The sequence below is a fragment of the Pelodiscus sinensis genome, chromosome 2 (genome assembly GCF_052426305.1).
Source record: "Pelodiscus sinensis isolate ZL-2025 chromosome 2, ASM5242630v1, whole genome shotgun sequence".
In the NCBI taxonomy this organism is placed as follows: Eukaryota; Metazoa; Chordata; order Testudines; family Trionychidae; genus Pelodiscus; species Pelodiscus sinensis.
Genome location: NC_143053.1, coordinates 217,594,850 through 217,620,042, shown reverse-complemented (window position 1 = coordinate 217,620,042; position 25,193 = coordinate 217,594,850). Strand labels below are relative to the sequence as shown.

The window sequence follows — 25,193 nt, the reverse complement described above, 5'->3', positions numbered from 1 at the left end:
CCCTCTTGCAGGTCACTTCTCATGAGAGTCCATTATGCTAGGTAGTTAACCATCTTTGTGGTATAGACGCCATAGTGCCTATGCCTGTGCATATAAGAGGCAAAGGCTTCTACTCTTGCTACTTCCTAATGCCAAAGAAAAAGGGAGGCTGGAAACCCATATTGGACCAGCGTATCAAGGCATAGAAGTTCCAAGATGGCCACCCTCTAATGATGATTCCAGAGAAAGGAAATTTGGTTTTCATCCCACAACCTCTCAGGCATGTATTTCTACATTTGTTACCTCAGATTCATGCTAGGCCAAGACCATTACTTATACAAATACTCCTTTTTGGCCTCTTGTTGCGTCCCCCTTTTTATCCCTCCATGGTATTCTCCAATGTCCTCTTGGGCAGTGGTGGATCAGATACACTCTAAGGGTATGTCTACACTACAAAGTTAGTTCGAACTAACTTAGTTCGAATTAGTTAATTCGAACTAAGCTAGTTCGAACTAACGCATCTAGAACTAAAAACTAGTTCGAACTAGCGTTTTGCTAGTTCGAACTAGTAAGTCCACATTGAGTGGACTCTGAACAGGGCTTAAGGATGGCCGGAAGCAGTGCCGGCAGGGCATAAAAGGAGGACTTAGAGCATGGAGATGCTGTCTCAGGCTAGCCGAGGGCTGCGCTTAAAGGGTCCCGACCCCCACCCCGGACACACAGTTCTAAGGGGTGCCCCGCTTGCAAAGAAGTTCTGGCTTGGAGTGCCCTGAGTGCCCACACTGGGTACATCACACCACTCGGCCATCAGCCCGGCTGCACTTGCCGCAGGCTGCCATCTGGGGAGAGGGAGTAATTGGGGGGCTGCAGGAGAGCTTCCACCCCCAGAAGCCCGCAGAGCCAGCCCAGTCCTCCCCATCGGGGGCTCGTACCCCATTCCTCCCTCACCTCCTTCCACTTACCCTTCCCTAGCCCCCCTTCTTATTGATGTACAAAATAAAGATAACGTTTCTTCCAACATTGACTCTGTCTTTATTGAAAAAAACTGGGGGAGACTGGGAAAAGGAGGTGGGAGAGGGGAAGAGAAAGGCTGGGAGAAGGGAGGGCAACTAACATGATCAGGGGTTGGGAACAGGTCCCAGATGAAGAAAGGCTACAGAGACTGGGACTGTTCAGCTTAGAAAAGAGGAGACGGAGGGGGGACAGGATAGAGGTCTCTAAAAGCAGGGGTTGGGTGGAGAGGGTGCATTCAGAAAAGTTCTTCCTGAGTTCCCATCAAGAAGGACTAGAGGACACCAAAGGAAAGGAATGGGTAGCAGGCTTCAAACTAGTAAGAGAAAGTTGTTCTTGACAAAGCAAATAGTTAACCTGTGGAACTCCTTGCTGCAGGAGGCTGTGAAGGCTAGAACTGGAACAGAGTTTAAAGGGAAGTGAGATAAAGTGATGGAGGTTGGGTCAATGGAGTCCTATTAGCCAGAGGGTAGGAGTGGTGTCCCTGCCCAAAGTTTGTGGAAGGCTGGAGAGGGATGGCACGAGACAAATGGCTTGGTCATTGTCTTCGGTCCATCCCCTCCAGGGTCCCTAGGGTTGGCCACTGTCTGCAGACAGGCTACTGGGCTAGATGGACCTTTGGTCTGACCCAGTACGGCCATTGTAAGCTCAGGGCTCAGTGTCGGGGGTCTCAGTGGACCCCCTTGATTTTCATGCACACCTGGTCCTGGGTGGCCAGGCTGGCAGCTCTCCTGCCCTAGACGGCCACTTTCCTGTGCCTAGTGCGGAGATCGTGGACGAGGTCCACGATGTCCGCACTAGCCCAGGAAGGTGCCCGCCTCTTGCGGTCCAGGGCAAGCTCCCGGGAGCCGCCAGCCTGGTCCCGGCAAGAGGGGGTGGGCTGGGGGGCATCGGGTGGGTGGCTCTGTGCCGTGCCAGGTGCAGGGTCTGCTAGCTGGGTGCTGGCAGGCTTGCACCTGGCACGGGCACCGTAGCCAGCCCGTGCCCCTTTAAGGGGTCCGGGGCTGGGAGGGGGGCATAGAGTTTCCCTGGTGTTGGCCAGAGTGGCCACCAGGGAAACCTGGGGAGGGCTAGCCTCCCACTAGTTCGAACTAAAGGGCTACACAGCCCTTAGTTCGAACTAGCTAGTTCGAACTAGGCGTTAGTCCTCGTAAAATGAGGTTTACCTAGTTCGAACTAAGCGCTCCGCTAGTTCGATTCAAATTCGAACTAGCGGAGCGCTAGTGTAGCACCTATTAAAGTTAGTTCGAACTAACGTCCGTTAGTTCGAACTAACTTTGTAGTGTAGACATACCCTAAGGGTTTATCCTTACCTTGATGATTGCCTTCTCAGGGCAAGTTCTTTTGCCGAAGCTCAGCAAGTTACCCAGACTGCTGAATCCCTTCCAGAATCTGGGCCTACAAATCAATGTGCAAAAGTCAACAATAATATTACAAAGACTAGAATTCACAGGAGCTGACCTTGACTCCATCTGTTGAAGGCACTCTTCCATCACAGATTCCTTAGCCTCCCCATGCTGTTAGACAGTACGGTCCAGCCTACATATTTCAACCAGACACTGCTTCCAACCTCCTGTGTCATATGGTCCAGGGCACATCAGTGATGCCTTCCTACACAAGAGATGTCTGCAAGCTTGGTTCAGTTTGATTTACGGGCCAAACAGACATAATAAATTATTGATGCCCACCAAGGTCAAGTAATCTTTTAACTAGTAGAAAGACCTAGTGAATCTATGTATGGAAATCCCATTTGTTTGGCCTCCCCCATCATTACTCCATTACCATTGCATTCAGAGCCAGATTAAGGGTGGAAGGTAGCTGGGCAGCTGCCCGGAGCGCCAACCTGTGGGGGGCGCCTGATGGAAGTGGTAAGGGGTGCCGTGTGCCTGGGGGCGTGGCTGCGCATGCGCCGTGTGCCTGCTGCCCGGGGTGCAACTATGACTCTGTCTGGCACTGATTGCATCCCTCATAGCTGAGATGGTAAGGCTGCTGATTTGTTAAAATCTTTCTGGAATGAATTTAAAAGGTTAGCATCTAATAGAATCCGTTCAAATTCATCCATAAGAATTCTATGGTAAACCTGGAGACCTTTAGTCTTATTACTTAGACCATCCCAGTCAAAGTTTAAGTAGACCTCATGTCAGGATCAGGCCTGGGTCCTTCCTTTGTAACTTCCCAGCAAGTTGACGAGTCCCTTGTCCCAGTATGACCTCCCCCAAGGAAGAATAGGCAGTGTGTATTGTTGCTTTGAAGCTACTCTATTTCTAGTGGTGTACCCAGGTAAGCTAGCTGCATTTATTCACATAAGACAATTAGCCGATAATCATTATAGCAGAGATAATTAAGTTGAAGACAATATAGTTATTAGTTTCCCATAGTATCTTACTTCTTTGATCTTAAGTTTAGCTGTCAGTCCTCAGTCATAATGGAAAACAATTAAGACATGCATAGTTGTTAAACTTCTAACAAGAAATAGATAACATGGACAAATACACTTAGAATCTACCCTTGATCTCCAGCTACAAATAAATGGGTTGATTGCTGTGTAGTACATCTCTTTGAAATTCCCATACAAGTAGATTGTCCTGATTACATTTCAATGCCTTTTGTTAAGTTGTTATGGGTCATACCAAAACAGACCAGTCTGTCAGTTTCATACTCATGCATGTAGATACTCTTGTAACAATGGAATGCATCTCCTTTACCAAGAACATAGATAGATAAATTATCAAAGGGACATTCAGAACCATGATGGTATTAACTGACTCCACGGATTTTAAGTGTATTAAAATAGTCCTAGATATGGAGCTAGTTGTTGAGTGAGCATTGTAGGCTGGATCCTCATTCTTTCTAAGCACTCAGTCCTCTACGGTGCTGAGTGCTTACGCATGTATTTACTTTTAAACTCATATATGATTCTGTTGACTTCAGTTGGATTTTTCACATGCTTAAAATTTAAGCACATGTCTAAGCACTTTGCTGAAAGACATCCAGTTTAGGGATGTGAATGACTAGTTGACTATCGAGTAGGCAAAAGCTTATTGAATAGTTGACACATTAATTGACTAGTCACTTCCCGCCCCCCCTTGCTACCTCTATCAAGAAAGGCAGCAAAGGGATGGGAAGAAGATGGGGTGCTTCAAAGTGGCAGTGCTGGAGACCCCAGACTCCATGCGGCACTGCAGTTTTGAAATGCCATATGGAGCCTGATGCTGGGCTACCTGTGGTGTTTAAAGCAGCAGTGCCACATAGAGCCTGGGGCAGCTTGAGTCTCCCCGGCTCCATGTGGTGCTGCTGCTTTGAAATGCCGCAGGGAACATGGAGCCAGCAAGGGACTGTTTGAGTCCCGCTGGCCCTGTGCTCCCCCACAGTGCTTTTGCCTTTGAAGTGTAGCAACAGCCCTGGGGCTGTTGCTGTACTTCAAAGGCGGAGGCGCCCTTATCGGCTAATCGACTAGTCGATGCAAATTTCATCAACTATTTGATTAGCCAATTAATCTAAATTTAACATCCCTAATCCAGATGCTGAGCACCTTCAAGGGTTAAGTTCTGAGTGGCATTTGCAGTATTTCAGCCTGTGGTAATCCCAAAGAGGTGGAAAGCTGGTTCCACACAAAAGCATAGTGTGTCCCATGCTTTGGCATGTGAAGAGATGTGTCCAGAATGAGTGTTCCAGGTACATTTGTGGGTGAAACAGCGAATTTGCAGGTCTGTAGAAACTTCCTAACTTCAGCTAGGACGGTTCTAACACTCCTCTAATTTTTGCAGGGTTGGGGGGTGGGGCATGACCGAGCTAGTCCCAGAAATAAGACAGAAGGGTGCTGAACAGCCGTGTTTGGGGGGCCCTGTTTTCATCCCCCCAGTCTTCTGGGTACTATTGTTGCACCTTAATATTCAGTTCAATATGTTTCTACAACATGGGTCAGCAAGTGTGCAAATCAGAGGGCTTAATCTGTTAGCTCTAAAATCTGGTGGACATTCAATATAATTGTCCATTTTTAAGCCCTTTTTTTTTCCTGACAGCCTGGCTCTGACTATAGTAATTCTTTAAATTTTATTGGAAAAAATAACAAATTTGGATACTAAAAGTATCATGAAGTTACTTTTTTAGTTTGTTTTAAATCTATGAAATATACTGAGTTTAAATGGGTGAATATTTTATTTCACTATGGAAATCTGCTCTCCTCCACTTTTTTTAAAAAGTAAAGAAAAATATGCCCATGCAGACAGGGTCTGGAGCAAGACTGATTCCTTTGCTAAGGATTTCAGGTTGCAGACCAGTCTTTTGCCCATCACTCTCTTCTCCCCTCTTTCTTTGGTTCTCTACTGTACAAATCTCTCAATAGAGAGCTGAAAGCAGGGAGAAGTGCCTGGCTGAGGAATGTACATCTTCTGATTCTTTTAATCCTTTTTTTCCACTTGTTTACCTTTTGGATGAATAAGCAATAAGGGCATGTCTACACAGCGGGGCAAAAGTCGAATTCAGATACGCAACTTCGGCTACGTCAATTGTGCAGCTGAAGTAAGAGAGCTTATTTTTGCTTTTGGCACTATCTACACAGCAGGAAGTCGAAGGAAGGGCACTCTTCCTTTGTCTTCCTGTACTCATAAAATGAAGGTACAGGAGTCGGAGTAAGAAGTCCTCCATCTTGACATTATTTTGAAATAATGGCTTGTTGCGTAGACGTTCATTTTGTTATTTCTAAATAATGCTGTTTTGTAGACGTATCCTAGGAGAGGTTTGGGAGCATTGTTTTGAATTACTTTAATCAGCTGCTGGCTACATGTCATCATTGGAAGTTTCCAGCAGGGGCCATCCCTCGTGGGACCTGCCAAAGGAGCTGCAATTAGCAGACAGGGAGACTGCCACACAGATTCAGTATAAGTATGATTGAAGGGATGAGAAGAGAGGTAAAGGGAGACAGTCCTGTAACCCCGTGTGGGCACTCACCCTAGCCTTGTTAAAGGCAACTAAATGGAAGAAATATTTTTTTAAAGTTGACACACAGTTGACTTACTGCTTGTATTTCAGTGATAAATTGAAGCAAAATATAACCATTCTGCTAATGCATTAGTCTGAATGCCGATTGTGTATTTAACAGTTTAATGCCTTACTAAGTACAGTTTGTAAGATCAAAATTTCTTAAGCTTTTTCATAGTGAGAACCACACTTAATACGACAAGAAGTCTTGTGGCACCTTATAGACTAACAGATTTATGAGAGCATAAGCTTTCGTGGGCAAAGACCCACTTTGTCAGATGCATCTGATCACACAGGAAATCTGTAACTGAGCTGAAACTGAGCCCTTATCTTCTAAGACCCCAGTTTGATATCTTAAATACAAGATCATAATTTTTCTGTAATGCAAATAAGCTCTTGGAAGTAAGGCAGAGACCACCACTGAAGGTCTGTTGACCTCAATCTGAGACTCTCTGAGTTGGATTACTTGGTCCAAAACCAAAGCATGTATTTGTGCCTGCTTTTTGAGCAACCAAAAATATAAGAAATATATAAAGAAATGAAACAAGTATTTCTTAATGCTATGTAAGAAAAAGACTACTACTATTTTCAAATCTGACTTTTGAGTTTGTCTCTCACTGTAGTGTGGTACAGTACCAGACATCATCTGCTTGCCTCTTAGATAAAATGAAGGCTTTTTCCACTGCAGGTGACACCTCTCCCAAAACAGTACATAATGCCATACAGAGATCTCATGTAGGCAATTGCTCAGTACAGACATTTCAAAATTTAGACTTTGAAAAGGGTAGATTTTAGTCCTAAATTGGCTTTTTCTGTCAGGAGATAGGGAAGAATGTATGTGTGTTGCTTGGTAGAAAGCATCCCTTTTTAGATTTCCATGAAGAAAACAGTTCAAGAAGAAGACCCACACCCTTTGGAAAATGAAGTATTCTGGCATATGAAAAGTTAGGAATAGAAAGTTCTCTGGGTCCCTCAAATGCTCTCAGATTTCAGAAAACTTCAGTATCCTGTAGCCAATAGTCACTTGATAGGCATGAATAACACTTATTAGTTAATTATATGTGCACAGAAAGGAGAAAATATACCTACTGTAATTAAATTTTCTAGATAAATATATTTGAAGAGTCTAGATGTTTGACAGAACTAGTGAGTGATGTACTCTGTTCAGCGTCTGAGTCCAAGGTTCTTCTACTGGAAAGGGGCACCTTTGAAAGAGATATTTGCTCTGAATTTCCATTCATTTCCTAAGCTGCAAATCCTTTAAGAAGGGGGCCACTTGGAGAAAATTTTGACGTTGGGTTTTGTAACATGGATATACTGCATAGACCACCAGATGGTAATCTCACTGGGTAAATTTTAACCTAGTCCAGATTCAAATTAGTGACCTAGAGATGGAGTGTCCCCTGAGACATCCAATTTGAAACTATTACCATTACTGCTTGACACACAATCGATGGCAGCAGATGTGCTGCCAGTGTATTTTCTGTAGGTAATATGTTTTTAACCCACATTAGAGCATGACACTGGGCAGTGGTTTCTTCAATGTAACATGCAAGCATAACTCCATGTAAGGCAGATGCTGTAATCACTGCATCATTACTTGCGTGATACTTGCTGAATTGTAAATATTTAAGTTGAATTGCTGATAGTGGATCTTTAACAATTTCATTCAGACACTGATATTTTAGAAGCTTTATTTTGTATTAATTAGTTTGTATTATCCCTTAGAAGCTGGGACTTTTTTCCCTTTATTGATTTTTATTTTTCTCCACATGGAGAAAGCAGGAATGGCATCAAAATTTAACATTTTTTATCTCAGCTTCAACTTGTGCATTCATTGTGTCAAATATCTTGGTCTGTGCACCAGCATCACTGATTTTGGTATGTGTCAAGAAAGAACAATGTTAGCTGGGGTGTGTGTGCGGTGGGCGGGGGGCACTGGCATGGTGGTAGGGGGAACAGAAATGCATTTTCAAAGGGATGGACACTTAACTTCTAAACAAACTAATGTATTAAGTGTTGAGGTAGTAACAATATACCAAAGTAGCTATTAAGACAAATCCTGGCCATAAATTTGTATGTAGCTTACGATGAATAGACACTGCTCCTATTCTTCAGTACCAGCAACAAGTTTTCAAAATGATCAAGTTTTAGTCTATTGTCTTTTTAAGTAAGAAATAAAATGTGGACTCTTGTAATCCCTATATTGGAATATCTATCATGTATCTTTAATTAGAGTTAAACCTGTCTCTGCTGGACAGTGTACCTAATATTTAATTATGAAGGCAGTCGTTTGAACCAGTGTTTGTTCTTGGTGATTATGGAGAAATGTTGTGATCTTCAAGGATATGATTTTTTTTGTTCTTTATTGTATCCTCTATTTTGGCATGAAGGCATTACTGTCAGTGAACAATCGAAGTAAATTGGATTTCAAGCAACCAAAGCATAAAGGGAACTGTGAAGAATGATTTGCCATTGGAAAATGTTTACTTGCATTGATAGCAGAGTTACAACTATGAGGGAGGCACCTCTCTCAACCATATCTAAAGCAGATGTTTGGTTTGATGCCCAATTTGTCATGCATCAGCAAGTTTTCAAAGTACCACCAGTAAGACTGCTGCAAGCACTTGCTTAACTGTGCATGTCTATAGTCCCATTGATACTAAATCAGTATTGCCATCCCAAACATTTAAAACATTTCACAAGATATTTCAAAAATACGTTTTGGTTTATTTTTCTGAGCTTTTGGGTTTTTAAGCTTTTAAAGTGTACTAGGATTCCATTTTCAAGATTTTATTTGCAACCGGAAGGGGTAGAAAATTGCCCTTTAAAAAAACAGCTGTGTTATGTATTTACATGAGTATAGGGTTGCCAGGTGTCCGGTTTTGAACCGGACAGTACAGTATTTGAGCTTTCTGTTCAGGAAACAAATTGAGAAAATATAAATTAGAAAATAGAAATGCCCAGTATTTTCTAAATAAGATGTAATGTAGATTGTGATGTAATATCAAGTGTGTCTGGCATTTTTGTTGAAACCATTTGGACACCCTACATGAGTACGAGAACTGGGCTTTGAGGAAAACCACAACATTTTGGGAGACTTGTTGTAAAATCATGAGAGTTGGCAACCTGGAATCACAGTAGTGCTCCAGGAGTGGGTAAAAAGATATGAATTTGCCTAAATATTTGCGGGATCTGGGCCTCCAGTCACAAACATAGGTAAAATAGTTCAACCCTGTGGCAAGAACAAATGAGAACTGTGATCTTTGTGCTTTAGCATGTCATCAAGCTGCGATTTCTCGTGTTTCAGTACTTGGGTATTGATTTACTAATTTGATTTTTCTGAGGCATATGGTGCTTATGATGACACTGCAGAGGCATTACTTTTAAAAATAAAACAATTATATACTGGTTTTGAATCTTTGTAGTACAGCATAAAAGTATGTATGTAAACTGGTATAATTTATTTAGGTTTGCTCTCATCCAGTTTTAAACAAACGGAAATTGATAGTGTTTGCAGGTATCAATGACTGCATTGTAGGATGAAGTGGATTGGCACTATTACAAAGAATAGTTTGCAGAATTTTAGATAAAATAAACTTTTTGAGATATTTATTCTGAATTTGTCATTTTATCATTCTACAAACCATATGTTACTTCCTCCTTCTTGTCCATCCCACCTTTTTCTGTACCATTTAAGTAGTACAAATACGTGCCTGTGTATTGGATACACTTATTTGTGTATCTGCCTGTGTGTTCGTGCATGCATGTGTGTGTAAAACTGCACATTTTATAAAACTTCAGTTTTTAAATTGTTTTTTACAGTTTAAATTGAATCTCTTCTAATTGCAGGCGTATAATTACATTCAGTGCATGTAATTTGTTTTCTTTCAGATATGTGTCACAAAGATGTCTACACGGAACTGCCAGGGAATGGACTCAGTGATCAAACCCCTAGATACAATTCCCGAGGACAAAAAAGTCAGAGTTCAGAGGACACAGAGCAGTTTTGATCCATTTGAGAAACCAACTAGTCAAGTGAAGAGGGTCCATTCAGAGAATAATGCTTGCATTAACTTCAAAACTTCATCAGCAGGGAAAGAATCTCCTAAAGTCAGACGACATTCTAGTCCTAGCTCTGTAAGTACATAAGGCTATATTATCCATGTGGTTACCAGTTTCTACACCAGATGCATAAATATGTTCTTTTGTTGTGTAAATGAATTTCAACACTTCTGAAAGTGTTCTTCTTAGATTAAAATTAATATATTTATTAAAAATGCCCTTTACTTTTGCTGTTAAAATCTAATTTATATTTCACTGTTATGCTATGTTTAATCTGACATTTCTCTCAGCTCTTGGGCAGTTAGTTTCACTCATTTATGGACAGTGTCTAATCAATTGCATTTTTAGGGTCTCAACTTCAAATATAATACTAGAAAAGTTATTTTCTGTGGAACTTCATACAGCCTCCAGAAGCAGTGTAGAAACGTATTTTGATCTTGGGTTTTATAAAGTTGTATTTCTCTTGAACAAGAATCTTGGACCAATTTTGCTGTTATTTCTGCTTTTGTAAAATCCTTTTATTTAAAACGGAATATAAGTGAAATTAAGTTTACAGTTTTCTGACACAGCCATACTGCATGTGGAAAAATGAAAGGACATTTATCAATACAGTATCATGTTTGTTTTCTCTGGCTAGTCTAATATTTTGAAAGTAGGTAGATAAATAAAATGTCATGTCTTTCATGAATAGTGCCCGAATAGATGTCCCACAAGAGACCTTAGCAAATTATTGAATGATTCTATCTTTTTACTGTAGCAGAATAAATCCATAAAAGTGTGACCTTTGAGATAATGATTACAGATTCAAGGAGAATGCAAAGAACCCTTCAAAAGTTAGTTGGCATGAAAGTGATTTTAAAGGTTGATTCTTTTCTCCTGTGCCTTCTGGATCAGAAAGAATTTTGAGAACATTCTGTTTCAATGAAGAAATGTCAAAATTCTTTTTTCTAGAGCTGAGCTTTGTTTAACCCATGTGAATTTAACCGATAAGAATTCGTCGTGAGGGGACTGTACTTTGTGGGAAAGGTTACATTTTAAAAAGAACTTTCAAGAGCAAAAATATTTTTGCTTTCCCAACTTGGTGTCATGTTATATAGCCTCTGTCACAGAAGTCTCCTGCATGTTCCAAATCAATCCATAACAAGGAGTTCTTCTTAGTGTCTGCTTATTGGCAATAATTGCTATCGCTATCGCATTGTTTAATGTTTTTAGCATAGAATGGAGCTACATAGTTATTCTTTACCCTTTTTGTAAATGTACAGTTTCTTTTTCTTGTAGGAGTCAGTTGAGGCTTTTTACATACTCTAATCAGAACTATGTAAAATAAAAGGTGGGTTTATTTGTACACAGTAGCATTGTTATTAAAGGATATTCAGGGGACACAAAACCAATATCAAGAGGCAAAGTTTAAGGTAATTATAACTGAAGGCCCTACCATTCCTGATTTGAACGCAATGGCATAATTCTTCTCTGGGAGCAGTACTGGGCCTTAAAACACTTCAGGATTAAATGAACTTTCTTCGCACTGTTTCTACATGGAAAAAAAAAAATTGTGTATATATATGTGTGTGTGTGTGTGTGTGTGTGTGTGTGTGTGTGTGAGAGAGATATTGATATTGATATTGATATTGATTTGACCCTTTTAATCTCTACCCTAGACTCACCATCTCTCTTCATAACTTCCTTGGTGTAAATGTCATTTGGCTCTTCTGAAGGATTTATGGACCCCCAGTTTCTCTCATATTCACAGAAATGAAAGATAAACTACACATTATCATCGTGCTCTTCTATCTCTCTGCTGCCGGATTGTTTCCTAAAATATATACTGGTATTCTGTGTATTGTTCTGCTAGTCTGCTAGTTTCAAAATTTGCTAGCAATGGGACTTCCTTAGGAGAGTTTCTAGTCTAATTTTATTCCTAGGAAGCTTTCATAGAATCATTGAATCCCAGGGTTGGAAGAGACCTCAGGAGAAAACTGAATCCAACATCCTGTCCAAAGCAGGACCAGTCCCAACTAAATCAACCCAGCCAGGGCTTTTTCAAGTCGGGACTTAAAAACCTCTAAGGACAGAGATTCCATCACCTCCCTAGGGTAACCCATTCCAGTCGTTCACCACCCTCCTAGTGAAATAGTTTTTCCCACTATCCAACCTAGACCTCCCCCACTGTAACTTGAGACCATTGCTCCTTGTTCTGCCATCCATCACAACTGAGTAGAGCCTCTCTCCATCCTGTTTGGAACCTCCCTTCAAGATATTGAAAGCTGCTATCAAATCCCCTCCCTCACTCTTGTGCAGGCTAAACAAGCCCAAATCCCTCAGCCTCTCCTTGTAGGTAACATGCTCCAGCCCCTAATCATTTTGATTGCCCTCCACTGGACCCTCTCTGATGCGTCCATATCCTTCCTGTAGTGGGGGACCCAGAACTGGACACAGTACTCCAGATGTGGTCTCACCAGTGCCAAATGAAGCAGAATAATAATTTCTCTAGATCTGCTGGTAATGCTCCGCCAAATAAACCCTAATATGCCATTAGCTTTCTTGGCTACAAGGGCACACTGTTAACTTATATCCAGCCTCTCATCCACTGTTATCCCCAGGTCCTTTTCTGTTGAACTGCTGCTTAGCCATTCTGTCCCCAGCCTGTAGCAGTGCTTAGGATTCTTCCATCCCAAGTGCAGGACTCTCACTTTTCCTCGTTGAACCTCATCAGATTTATTTTGGCCCAGTGCTCTAATTTGTCTAAGTCACTCTGGACCCTATCCCTACCCTCCAACATATCTACCTCTTCCCCCTGGCTTAGTGTCATCTGCAAACTTGCTAAGGGTTCAATCCATCCCCTCATCCAGGTCATTAAGATGTTGAACAAAACCAGCCCTAGAACTGATCTTTGGAGCGCACTGCTTGAAACCAACCGCCAACCAGACAGAGCTGTTGATCACTACCCGACAATCTAGCTAGTTTTATATCCACCTTACAGTCCATTTATCCAGTCCATACTTCCTTAAGTTGCTGGCAAGAATATTGTGGACGATCGTATCAAAAGCTTTGCTAAAGTCAAGGTATATCACATCCACTGACTTCCCCATGTCAAGAGAGCCAGTTATCTTATCATAAAAGCAATCGGGTTGATCAGGCATGACTTGCCCTTGGTGAATCCATGTTGACTATTCCTGATCACTTTCTCCTCTTGCAAGTGTCTCAAAATGGATTCCTTGAGGATCCCCTCCATGATTTTTCCAGGGACTGAGGTGAGGCTGACTGGTCTATAGTTTCCTGGATTGTCCTTCTTTGCTTTTTTTTTTTTTTTTTTTTTTTTTTAAAGATGGGCATTATATTTGCCTTTTTCCTTTGCCTAATATAAATCTAAATTTTCTGTTTTCACATTGCTTCTCTCACATTACATGTCTTGTAACTATCTAAATAATGCCTGTTTGTACTGAGTGTTTACTGCCTTCAGATATTTGTGGCTTTCTACCATATACAGGCCATCCTCACTATAAGTCCAAGATACTTAAGTTCCAAAAACTTGGACTTATGGCAAGAAAAACTTAAAGCGAGGAATTTTTTACATCCATTTGCACAAATTGGGCGCTTTTGCATGACTTAAGAGCAGGGAATAGGAGGACTTATAACTCATCAATTCATACAGGCATCTACAACATTCGAGTGGAACAGATGTATAGCGGGAATGCTCTGTTCTCACTATATTAGTTGTCTAAACTTGCGGGATATTATCTTTTTCAAGTATATCAAAGTTGTCTTCTCTCCTATTACATTGGAAATTTGCATTTAATTTGTTTGCCACATAAATTTTAAATATATTTCAGAATTATTGGTTTTCAGGTATTTCCTGCCTACTAAATTTGTTTGACTCATGTTTCTGCAACTATATTAAATGGCATTTTTCTAAGTTTCAGGTCATCTTGTCTAGATCCCTTTGTATTATTTCCACATGCATTTTGCCCCAACTGAGAGTAGTAGGTTTTTGTTTTCCAAGTACTCTGATATGATGTTTATGAATATTTACTTTGACAGGCTTGCAGGCTTGTATTTCCTACTTGTTCAGACTTTTGTTCTTTATTTTCTTGCTAAAGACACACAAAAAAGAAATTCCATTTTTTAAAAAGATGTTAAAGCTTAGTAACCCCACTATATTGGTTTTACACATTTCCATTTATTAATGGCACCACTTCTCTCTAGTAAGTCCTTCCCTTTCCCCAGTTTTTATTTAGAAAGTCCCTTTCCTTACCTTTCATTGTCTCCTCCCATTGCCTTTATTCCCACTTGCTAACAGCTAATTCTGCTTATTGTTATTTGGCTGCCCCCCCTCCATTTTTCTATTTTCATATTTTTGATCAGACCTTACATATTACACTGGTGGCTACTTGTTCTTTTTTCAGAAGACCTATAACATACTGTGACTTGAAAGACAGTCTTTCAAGTACCCCAATCCCAAACTGTTTAGGGCTGTATAGTGTCGCGAGAATCACAGGTCCGATGATGCATATCCAAGGGGGGAAGGACAGAACCAGGTGGACAGTTTTATCAAATAAAAAATATTTATTTATGACAGTGGTGAATTTATAGTATTTATTCTAAGATTTTTAATAGACTGTGTTAATAATGAATTTACAGTATTTATTATATTTATTCTATGATTTCTAGTTAAACATGTCAGATATAAGGATGGGAATGGCAAGGGGAATAGTCTCTAATCTTAAAATATCCAGCTACACTAATTAAATAACAGTGATAACTACAAACTCTCTGTACTACCCAAAAACAACTACAACACTAAGCTTATACAACAAGGAAAAATCAAATCATACATACCAACTTACACAGCACACGGAACATTTCACAGATATCGGTTCGGTTGCGAAGGCCTTGGTTACGCCCGAGAGTCAGGGGAGGTGGCTGGTCGGTTGATCAGGCCGGCAGCGCTTTGAAGTATACGGGAAGGCACATGCACGGTGGTACGTGTGTTGCGAAGACCTCCTAGAGCGAACTGTGCGATGGGTATTTATCCCCAAATCTGCACATTGCTTTCCCGCGCTTGCATATTACCATATATAGCCCAATGGTCACCAAGTAGGGGGGGTCTGTGTCCCAGGGGCTGGGCCGAAACTGTGCAGGTTTCATGCGACCAGGTAAGCTCCGCAGTTCTCACGCCAAGGTGATGGGTGGGAGAGTCTGAGGCTATTTTCCCCTTTTCACACCTTCCCTTTTTCTAAAGGCAATGGTATGCAGGAAGGGTGCGGCCGGTTTCTCTCGAGGAGTACTGCAGCCCACTATAGCAAGAGCGGCCTGGCCAAACTTTTTTACTGGGGGGCAGTTTCTTTTCTCTAACATATAGGTCATAACCAGGACCTTGAATTTTGCCTGGAAATCTGGAAGCCAGTGCAGCTGTGGGAGCACTGGCATAATGTGCGCTATATAGTGAGTATTATTTAGGACTTGAGCAGTCGCATTCTGGACTGGTAGAAGTTTCCAAAGACTCTTGAAAGGCAGCCCCACACAGAACACATTGCAGTAGTCCAATCAGGATGCGACAAAACCGTGAATCACTATGGTCAGGTCATTCTTACTCAAGAATGGTCATAGCTGGTGGATTAGTCAAAGCTGCCCAAAAGCACTTGTGGCTACCAAGGAAACCTGATTCTCAAATGATAAAGGATCCAGGAGGACTCCCAAGCTGTGCGCTTGTTCCTTCAGGGGGCGTGCAACCCCGTCCAGAATAGGGATATTAATTTTCATTTAATCAGCTAATCGAGTAGTTGATGGTATTTCTGTTGACTACTTCATTAGTTGATAAGGGGAGGAAATTGCAGAGCAGCGGTGGGATTAGTTCCTGGCCTCCGGAGCTAACCCTGCTGCATATCACCTATCGCCTTTCAAATGTAACAGCCGCCACAGGCTCTTACTACATGTAACAGGGGACTGGGTGCAAGCTGGGAATCAGCTGCCCCAGCTCATGCCTGATCCCAGATGATGTGCCTCTGCTTTAAAAACATTTAAAAGGAGCGGTGAAGCCTGGTCCCCCTCTGCACCTCAGCTTCCACTGCCCCCCCCCCCTCGTGGAGACAGTGCTGGGGGGCACCAGCTCCTGTTCTCCCCCTCGCCTCCCGTTGCTGCCTCTGATAGAGGCAGCAAGGGGCGGGGGGAAACAACTAGTTGGGTATTTCTGTCCATTAGCTGGGAGCTTACTTTCCAGTGCAGGTAGACAGTACTAAAAATAGCAGTGTGGCCATGACGACTCAGACTAGCCATTTGCGTACATATCTAGAGCGCAGCTGATGTCTAGCCTGAGCTGTTGTCTGTTTGTTTCAGCCCCCCTGCTATTATTAGGATGCTACCTTGAGCAGAGCTAGCTAGCATGTCTGTCTCTGTTCCGAAAAGCACACTCTATCTCCTGTGTAGACATAGTGTTATCTAGATTAAATCTCCTTGCAGCTAGAAAATTTATTTATTCAGATAGATACTGAATCTTGTATTTGAGTAAGATTTCTAGCCGAGGAGACTGATTAATCAATGTTAATCAAAGAGCATCAGACAGACATCAGGTATTCTAGGCTTCCATTACTCCTTTGGACATGACAAATCTGTGTTAAAAGTATGCATGTAGCTAGCTAGTAAATTCATTGTCCAACAGTTGAGGACAACCCGAAACCTTAATATGGACCAAACATAAAGGGACACTGTCAACTTGTCCCTTTTATGTTTGGCCCGTATTAAGGTTTCGAGTTGTCCTGAACTGTTGAATGTAACTTGTTTTGGAAAATGAATTGAAAGTAATCCAGTAGTGCACGTACCTCAAGAGTTCCACTGCTAATTTCTCTAATTGTTCAGTTATAGTAATACTAAGTATATGGGTCAGGTACTTTATATGAAATAATTTTTGTATTTCTTCCTTTAAAACATTGCTCTGGAGATGAGCAGTTCAGTATGCAGGCTGCCCCAGGGAGAGAGGACAACCCTAGCCCTCTGTCAATGTAGCAGCTTGGGACCATATGACAAGTGCCCGTTTCATGGCAGCTGCAGCTGCATCCAGCACAGTTGGAGGAGAGGTGCATGTAGGGTTGCCAGATGGTTGAAACTAAAATACCGAACACCCCCCACCCCACAAAAAAAATCGTTGAAGGGGGAAAAAATTCTGTTGGGGGAGGGGAAGGGGTGGAGAGACCAAAGCTGTTGAGGGAAAAAAAATTAAAATAAAACAGCATGTCCCCTTTAAGAGTGAGTGCAGGGATGGGAACAGGGGAGAGGTTGAGCACTAAGACCCAGGGGAAGCATGCTTCCCCTTGGTCGGCAGTCATCTTGTGTTGGCAGCCTTGTGGAACCAGGTAACCATGGGGGCTGGGGGTGTTGGGAGTTGGGGAGCGGGGAGGCCGGGCGCTGAGTGTAGGGTTGCTAGGTACCCAGCATTTTCACCTCCTTGCTGGAGAAAAAAAACAGAAAATACCGGACATTTTAGGTGTCTGGTATTCTCTGAATTTTTTTTACCAGACAGGAGGCGAAAATACCGGACTGTCCGGGTGAATACCGTAAACCTGGCAACTCTAGTTGCATTCTCCCCCCACCCCTGCTGAGACAGACAGACACACACAAACTCTCTCAAATAATATATATTTATCCATTTCTATATCCCGGCTGCCTCAATAGGGTAATACCTGTCTCAGTCCCCATCTCTGGCTTCTTGCTGCCTCCTTTTGGTCATTATACAATATAACTATTCTTCCTAGCAGACCCTTCCCTTTAGTTTTGAGAAACAGTTGCATTCTAGACACATGCCATCGTCTTGGCACAAACAAGACTCACAGATGGAGAGAAACACAATCACTCTCAAATACGAAACAATAATTGGAACAATATATAAAACATTTTCAAAGAGGGGTGTGACTTTTTTTTTCCAAGTTGGTGCCATTTCTTTAATTATTCCAGTAACCTGAACAAGCTGCTGAGTTGCCATAAAAACTTTGAATGCAGTGAGTGACAGGAGTATTACACTTGATGCTGAAAATGAGTCCTCTTCCTTCAAGGTATGTCTACACTAGCCCCTTAGTTCCAACTAGGGTGGCTGAGGGCGACCAAAATTGCTAATGAAGCGCAGGACTTAAATATCCCATGCTTGATTAGCATATTCTTGGCCGGTCGCCATTTTGGAAACTGACTAACCCAAAGTAACTGCCCGCGTCTATGCACAGCAGAGAAGCGGGATTCCGAGAGAAACCCCTTAGTTCGAATTAACTGTTAAAGGGGTTTATCTCGGAATCCCGCTTCTCTGCCATGTATAGATGCGGGCAGTTACTTCAGGCTACTCAGTTTCCAAAATGGCGACCGGCCGGGAATATGCTAATCAAGCGTGGGATATTTAAATCCCGCGCTTCATTAGCAATTTCGGTCGCTCTCATTAGCCTCCCTAGTTGGAACTAGGGGGCTAGTGTAGATGTACCCTCAGGTTTCTTATAGCCCCCATTGAATAGCAGAAAAAAGCAGACCAGTTAGGCAAGTTGTGGTATTTAACTAAATTTCTTTGCTGACTCTATTCAGCCTTGTTGCTTTCACATAGGGCATATCTAAACTACGCTAGTCTTTCGAAAGAGAATATGCAAATTCAGTGCGAATTTGCATATCTTCTTTCGAGGTCACTTTTGAAAGTGGCACTTTCGAAAATGAAATTAAGATGTGGGTCTGTCAGTGAACTTTCCCGTTTGTCAACAAGCCACTTTTCTTTAAAAAATGAGGTTTACGCGGCTTGTTGACAAACAGGAGGGTTTGCCAACAAAACTGCATCTTAATTACTTTCACTTTCGAAAGTGCTGCTTTTGAAAGTGAGCTCGAAAAAAGATATGCAAATTCCCATGGGAATTTGCATATCCTCTTTCAAAAGTCTAGCATAGTCTAGATACGTCCATATTGTATATTGAAGCATAGGCATGCAACTGATTCTCAGAGTACAGCCTGCCCAATCTGGAGTATGGGATACAGCTGTCATCCACTGATACTTTGTTAGGACCTGAGACACAATTTCAAATTGTTCAAAATGGTCAGTAGAAGCATCCAAAATTGTAAAATGAAGGTCAGATCAGCAGTCTTGGGAACATACAATATAATGCAATGTTTAATTTATACAATCCTGCTTTGAAAAGAGATCTCAGTCCTGTTTTATTATTTGACAGCCAAATTTGAGATCCAGGCTGTTTAGACAAGTGCCCTTGATTATATTTTCCCCTTTCCTACCATGAAGTATTATTTACTTTGATAGATATTGAAGTATATTCATATTGAACTAGCTGGTGACTGTTTTTTGGTTTAGCTAATCACTTTCTGTGGACATCCTATAATGTTTGTGTCATTGATCTGTTAATTAGAATGCATTTGCAAAATTGTAGACATATCTATTTGTATGCAGGCCTGTTGTAGCAATGTTAATCTCAAATTATTAGTGAGACCAGATGAGTGAGGTAATGCATAAGAGCTTGAGGTCTATGTAAACTTCTCTCACCAACAGAAGCTGATCCAGTAAAAGATATTACATCAACCACCTTGTTACTGCATATTTAGTTCATCAATCAAATTTTTCAAAAAAGAAATGTATCAAAATACTAATTTTCTGGCACCTTGTCGTTAATGGAAAGTTTCTAATTGTAATAATTTCTTCATTTGTATCTAAATTGAATTTAAAAAAAAGTATAAGGAGCAGTAACATGCAGCTGCATGGGCCTCCAGTAATCCTGTTCCTTCTGGAATGCCTTGGCATCTGAGCTAGGGATGTGAACGGTTAACCAATAATGGTTAACTGGTGGGTGCTGGAATTGCTCCAGCCCCATGATAGGGGAGAGAGGTCATGGGCATGGGCATGCTGCAGACAGGGGCTGCTTTAGTGGTCCAGAGGTCCCCCCTCCCGCCCATTCCTGTCTTGCCTGCAGGCTGCTTTGTGGGACTGCAGCCAAGAAAGGCAAATCCCAGCACTTCTGTTCCTGTCTCCTGCCTCACAAATCTGCCCTCCACATGTTAGCAATTGCAGAATAAGAGCAACTTTTTGCTAGCAACCAAGTTGTTGCTAATAAGCAGAATCTACTGGATTTAAAATGTTTAAAGTTTTTTCTGAATGTAGAAATATCTGCTGCCTGGGCAGGTTTCCATTTCGTATTTCAATCTGTGTTATTTTGTTATAAAAATACATGCAGTTAAAGCTCATGAATGTAGACCTGTGGTTAGTAAGGGCTAAAGACTTTGCTCAACTGTTTAGGGCAAGTAACCTTCAGTTGCTGTTGCTAAATGCAGCTTGAACCCTTAAATTCCTACCATTCAGATGCATGTGGAGCAGCACCCTTGCTGTGTCTCAATCCCATCAGGCCAGCCTTCCCGCTAGTCAGCTGTGGAGGCTGGGGAACTTGAGTTTTGTGTGTGAGGTGTCCCTTCCTAGCTGAATTGAGAGTTGGCCTGGATGGTAGTCCTGAAATGGGACAGGGTGAGATGGTTTTTGATCCAAAGATCTTCCTAAATACTTTGCAGTGTTTGGGAAAGGAGAGGAAAAGAAACACCTAAAAAGACTGCCCAGTTCCCTTGCAGGAGCCCGAGTAGTGAGTTGTCTTTGATCTCAACAGCCATGAATTTGTACACATGTATTGCAACATGGATGGAGATATTCATAGGATATCTTGGAGGTGGGGTGTGGGGATTTGAAGACCTCATCTGCAGCTGCAGTTTGGGCACAGGATTCTCCTTGCACCCCTCATGCCCTGAGTTCAACTGTCCTCAAGACTGGTCAGCACTGAGCATAGGAGGCTTATTGGTTTGGCCACACTTACGTTTCACTTTATGCCTTATAGCCAGCTGTGCTTCGGGTTTGATCCTAAGCTATTTTACTCTAGCAGGTAATAGGATCTGTTCTCTCCACAAACATGCAGCTCCCAAGAGTCTGTGTGCGGTTTGGTAATGAAAGCTTTGCCGGTATCTTATTGGAAGATATTCTCTCCTATGATAGAAAGTAGTCCCTGAGTTGTAGTAAAGGACTATCTCTTGACTTGTTTTTTTACTTTCAGATTTTTCTTACAATGGATTCAGTGTATAGCAAAACAGATCTTCGTTTTGGATTTTAAATAATTTACAATGGAACTGTGAACATAATATTTTCCCCTTGAGAATAATTTCATATTGAAGTTTAATATCCTGTTGTTAAAAAAATCTATTTAAAACTTAGGCTCAGGAGTGAGATGGTAAAGTGTGACATTCACAAGCTGTTTTGTGGTTATGAAAAATGCATGAGTACATAACCCACACAGCTTGCATAAGAACAGTCAGGTGCCTATGGATGTAATTTTCCATTAAAGCTGTCTTTACCAAATTCTTGAGAATTTCTCAATTCTTGAGAATTTCTAAAAACTGGTGTTCGTATGCGAGTGTAATGCCAACACATATCACAGGATTCCAGTTTATCTAAATGCTTTACAGTGTATGCAAATGAAGTGGTCATTTGAAATTAGGTCCAATGACCCTGCTAACACTCGTTTAAAACAGAGTCTCCTACCTCCCACAATTGTGGAGGGTTTTTTTTTGCATTTCCATTTTTTATAATTCCCTCCTATGAGCCTGAAATGCCAATTTCTCCCATTGTCACTTCGTCAATTTGGCATACTCTTTCCTCTCCCCCTTATTAATAGGGTTCTTGCACTCTGCTGATCTTGAGAGAGACTCACCTCATGTTGTCTTAAATCCATTTAATCTAAATCAGGACCATTGTCATTGAATGGTTTTACCATTTGGGGTCTCATTTATATCTTCTGCAGTCTCTAAGTGTAGGTTGAGTGTACTAGTATGCTTTGAATGGAAGAAGACCCTTATTTTTCACTAGTTGAGTTATTTATTAGGTGACTCTTCAGAATTATTAGCCTCCCCAAGCCTTGGGTTGAAGAGCCTATACAAGTATACCCATATAGCCCAAGGAAGCATCCTTTGTCCCTTTAAGTAATTGCTTTTGCACCCAAACTCTAAACCATGTCTTAAAATACAAAAAGGACTGAAGTCACATCATTTGCCAGTGAAGGGGAGAGAGGTCCATACTCAGGTTTAAGATGCTGAGGAGTCTGTCTATACAGCAACATAATTTAGGTATATAGGAAAACTATGCCAAAAGAAATTTAAACATTCAAGCAGACTAACTAAACCACCAGTCTTCGTTTCCTGAAAGAGGGAAATAAATCTTCATGTCCTCTGATCAGCTCATTTATTCTCCCAGGCAACATGATCTGTCATTATCCACAGTTAAGACTGTGTCAATAATAGGGATGTTAAAATGCGCTTGCGTCCCTAATCGAATAGTTGTTAGATTTTTGTCAACTATTAAATTAGTCCACAGTTGCAAGCAGTTGCTGCACTCAGTTTGGCTTCCGCTGATTGACCCCTCTTCCTTGGGTGTCTTTTTCATTTATGACACCACAGACATACATCTCATACACACACAGCTGTGGCTCTGCACTGTAAAGCCCATGGAAGCCAGTGCGCGAAGTCGCTAGCTTGGCCCCCATTCTGTGGGTCTCTTTTCATTCATGACAATGTGTGTGAGGTATGATGAATGAAGTCACCCGCGCAACAGGAGCCAAGCTAGCCACTTGGCGTGCTGGCTTCCCTGGCCTTTACAATGCAGAGCCGCAGCTGTGCGTGTATGAGGGGTGTATATGTGTGTGGTGTCATGAATGAAAAAGACACCCACGGAAGAGGGGCTGAGCTAGCAACTTCGTGCACCAGCTTCCTTGGGTTTTACAATGCAGAGCCTCCGCGGGGTGGGAGGGAGCAACTAGTTGATAGTATTAATTGATAAGCTCCTGTTCATCAATTAGTTGACTATTCTATTGGATACTAACATCCCTAATCAATACTTGGGAAATATAGTGGGATGTATGCCTTCATATTTTCTCTCTTCACCCACTGTGACTCCCTTCAGGGGAAATCTCTCCAGGGTCCTGATGCAGTGACCTCTGGCCCATCATTGGTTATCATTTTCCTGGCACTGCTTGGAGGTGGAAGCAGGTACTGCACTGCTGTAGTCTTCAAGGGAAGAATCCTTTTGGAGACTGAAGGAGAATATCTGTGCCCAGCCTATGTACCGGATTTCAGTACTGGCCGTTGGCTGGTGCATGGCCACTAGGCCACTGGTCAATGAAGCAGTAGTGTTGGAACCAGTGGGATTTTCCCCCAACACTTTTCTTTCATCTGCTTATACTTTGTGGTATCTGAGACACAAGCCTTTGTTTCTTCTTATCTGTTCCAGACCCTGACAGGTGTTGAATCAGGGACCGATGTCCCTGAAATGGCTCCAGTGGATGTGTGCAGGTTGAGAAAGAGAAGGCAGCCCTTCCTCCTGTGTAGGCTTCTTCCTCATCATCTCAGGATGAGGTTTTTGCAGACCGTAGTAGCCCCCCGACAGATGATTTCAGATACTGAAAAGGGCCACAACAAACTTGGGGCTGGAAATCAAGGAACTAGAGGAATCTGCACACAGTGTAGGTGACATCCTGGCTGAAGCGGCTTCCTCCAAAAATGAGATTTGTAATGGGTCAGCACCACTATCAATTCACCAAGTTCACAAACAAGCTGCTCGGCTTTGCCTCAAACTGTTGGGTCATATGGTGGCATGTGACTATGTGATTCAGTATGCAAGGATGTGCCTGAGACCCTCACCAACGTAGCATCATTCTACTCTTTTGACCACACACAACTTGTACACGATACTCATGAGTCCGCTGCCCATCCTCACTTTGCTGACTTGGTAGAGACACCCATCTTCCTTAATGAAAGGATTATCTTTTGTCATCTGTTAGTGACCTTAATTTTGGTCACATTAGACCTGGGTTAGGAGTTCACCTTGACAATCTCAGGGCCTAGAAGAACTTTTCTTGTGTACAAAAATAAATGAACTCAGAACAGTATGTTTAGCTTTCCAAGTGTCCCTCCCAGATCCTAGGCAGGGTGGTGCAGGTCTTGATGGCCAACACTGATAATGAAAGATCTTGTTTAAAACCTGCTTTCATTATCACATACCTAATTCATCTAAGCATTTGTTATTGATTAACTTCCATACACTGTTCGAAATTGTTAAAAATATATATTTTTTCTATTCAGATCATGCTACTTCTCTCTCCATACCTGTTACTGTTTCTTACTGCTTCTTATACCTGATGAGCGGATTCACTGTGATTAAGAATGAGATGGCTTTGCCTCTTAAGTACATTAAGTATTTTCCAGTTTCATAGAATAATTTTAGCTCTGAAAGTAGTCTTCTGGGACTTTTGGGCTCAGTAGTAGGTTTCTTGAAGAAACTTTCATTACACCGTAGTCAAGGGGTCTCCTCATACATTTAAAGTTAAATATGTATGCATCTTACCATGATGTAGGGCCCTAACTCTCATCCTTCATGCTAAAAAAGCAGCTTATCGATTTCTCTAGACCCCTTGTGAAAAATACTTCATACTAAGGATGTAAGCGAGTAGTTGACTAGTTGACTAACTGGTAAGCCTAGACAGCAGCCCCTGTCCACAGCAGCCAGGGTTTGCCATGGGCAGAGGCTGCTCCGGCAGCAGACGGGATGCTTTGGCCGGGCAGGCATCCCGGCTCAGTCTTCACTTGCGCCAGGTCCGCTGGAGGTCTGTAGTTTAAACGTAGTAAGAGCTGGGCGGGCGGGCCTGATTCCTACTATATTTAACCTGCAGAGCCACAGCAGGGGTAGGTCCCATGAGCTGGGACTCAGCACTTCTTCCTTTATTGACTAATTCTGTAGTTGATACAAATTCTATTGACTCTGCAATTAATGAATTACCCACCTCTTAACATCCTTACTTAAATGCATAGAAAATGTATGTACAAAGAAGGACCAGATAAGGCAGAGTGGTCCCATTTTTTATTCAGCGTGGATCATCCTGTCCATAAATGAGATGAAACAAGCAATTGTGATTTCAAGCAGCCAAGAGTATCTTTTTATACGCAAACTGCAGCTTCTGTACTTCATCATTCTTAAAATCCCTTCCAGTAAATATGCAAACAATGTCCTTGGCACCAGGCCTGAGGCATGATCAGAGTATTAGAGCAGTGCTGACTACTTGCCGTTTAATCTGCGTAGGTCAGAGATTGTTAGCACTCAACCCACTGGTGCTCAG

At 42.0% G+C, this 25,193-nt stretch overlaps 1 protein-coding gene across 3 annotated transcripts in view; it reads left to right on the top strand.

Moving 5' to 3' along the window:
* CDK14 (cyclin dependent kinase 14) overlaps positions 1-25,193 on the top strand; it is a 530,833-nt gene that overhangs the window by 141,781 nt on the left and 363,859 nt on the right. For all 3 annotated transcript variants that reach the window (XM_075922396.2, XM_014569231.3, XM_075922397.2), the window contains one exon: positions 9,865-10,110. In XM_075922396.2, coding sequence (XP_075778511.2) covers positions 9,865-10,110 — 246 coding nt within the window. The remainder of the gene's footprint in view (positions 1-9,864; positions 10,111-25,193) is intronic.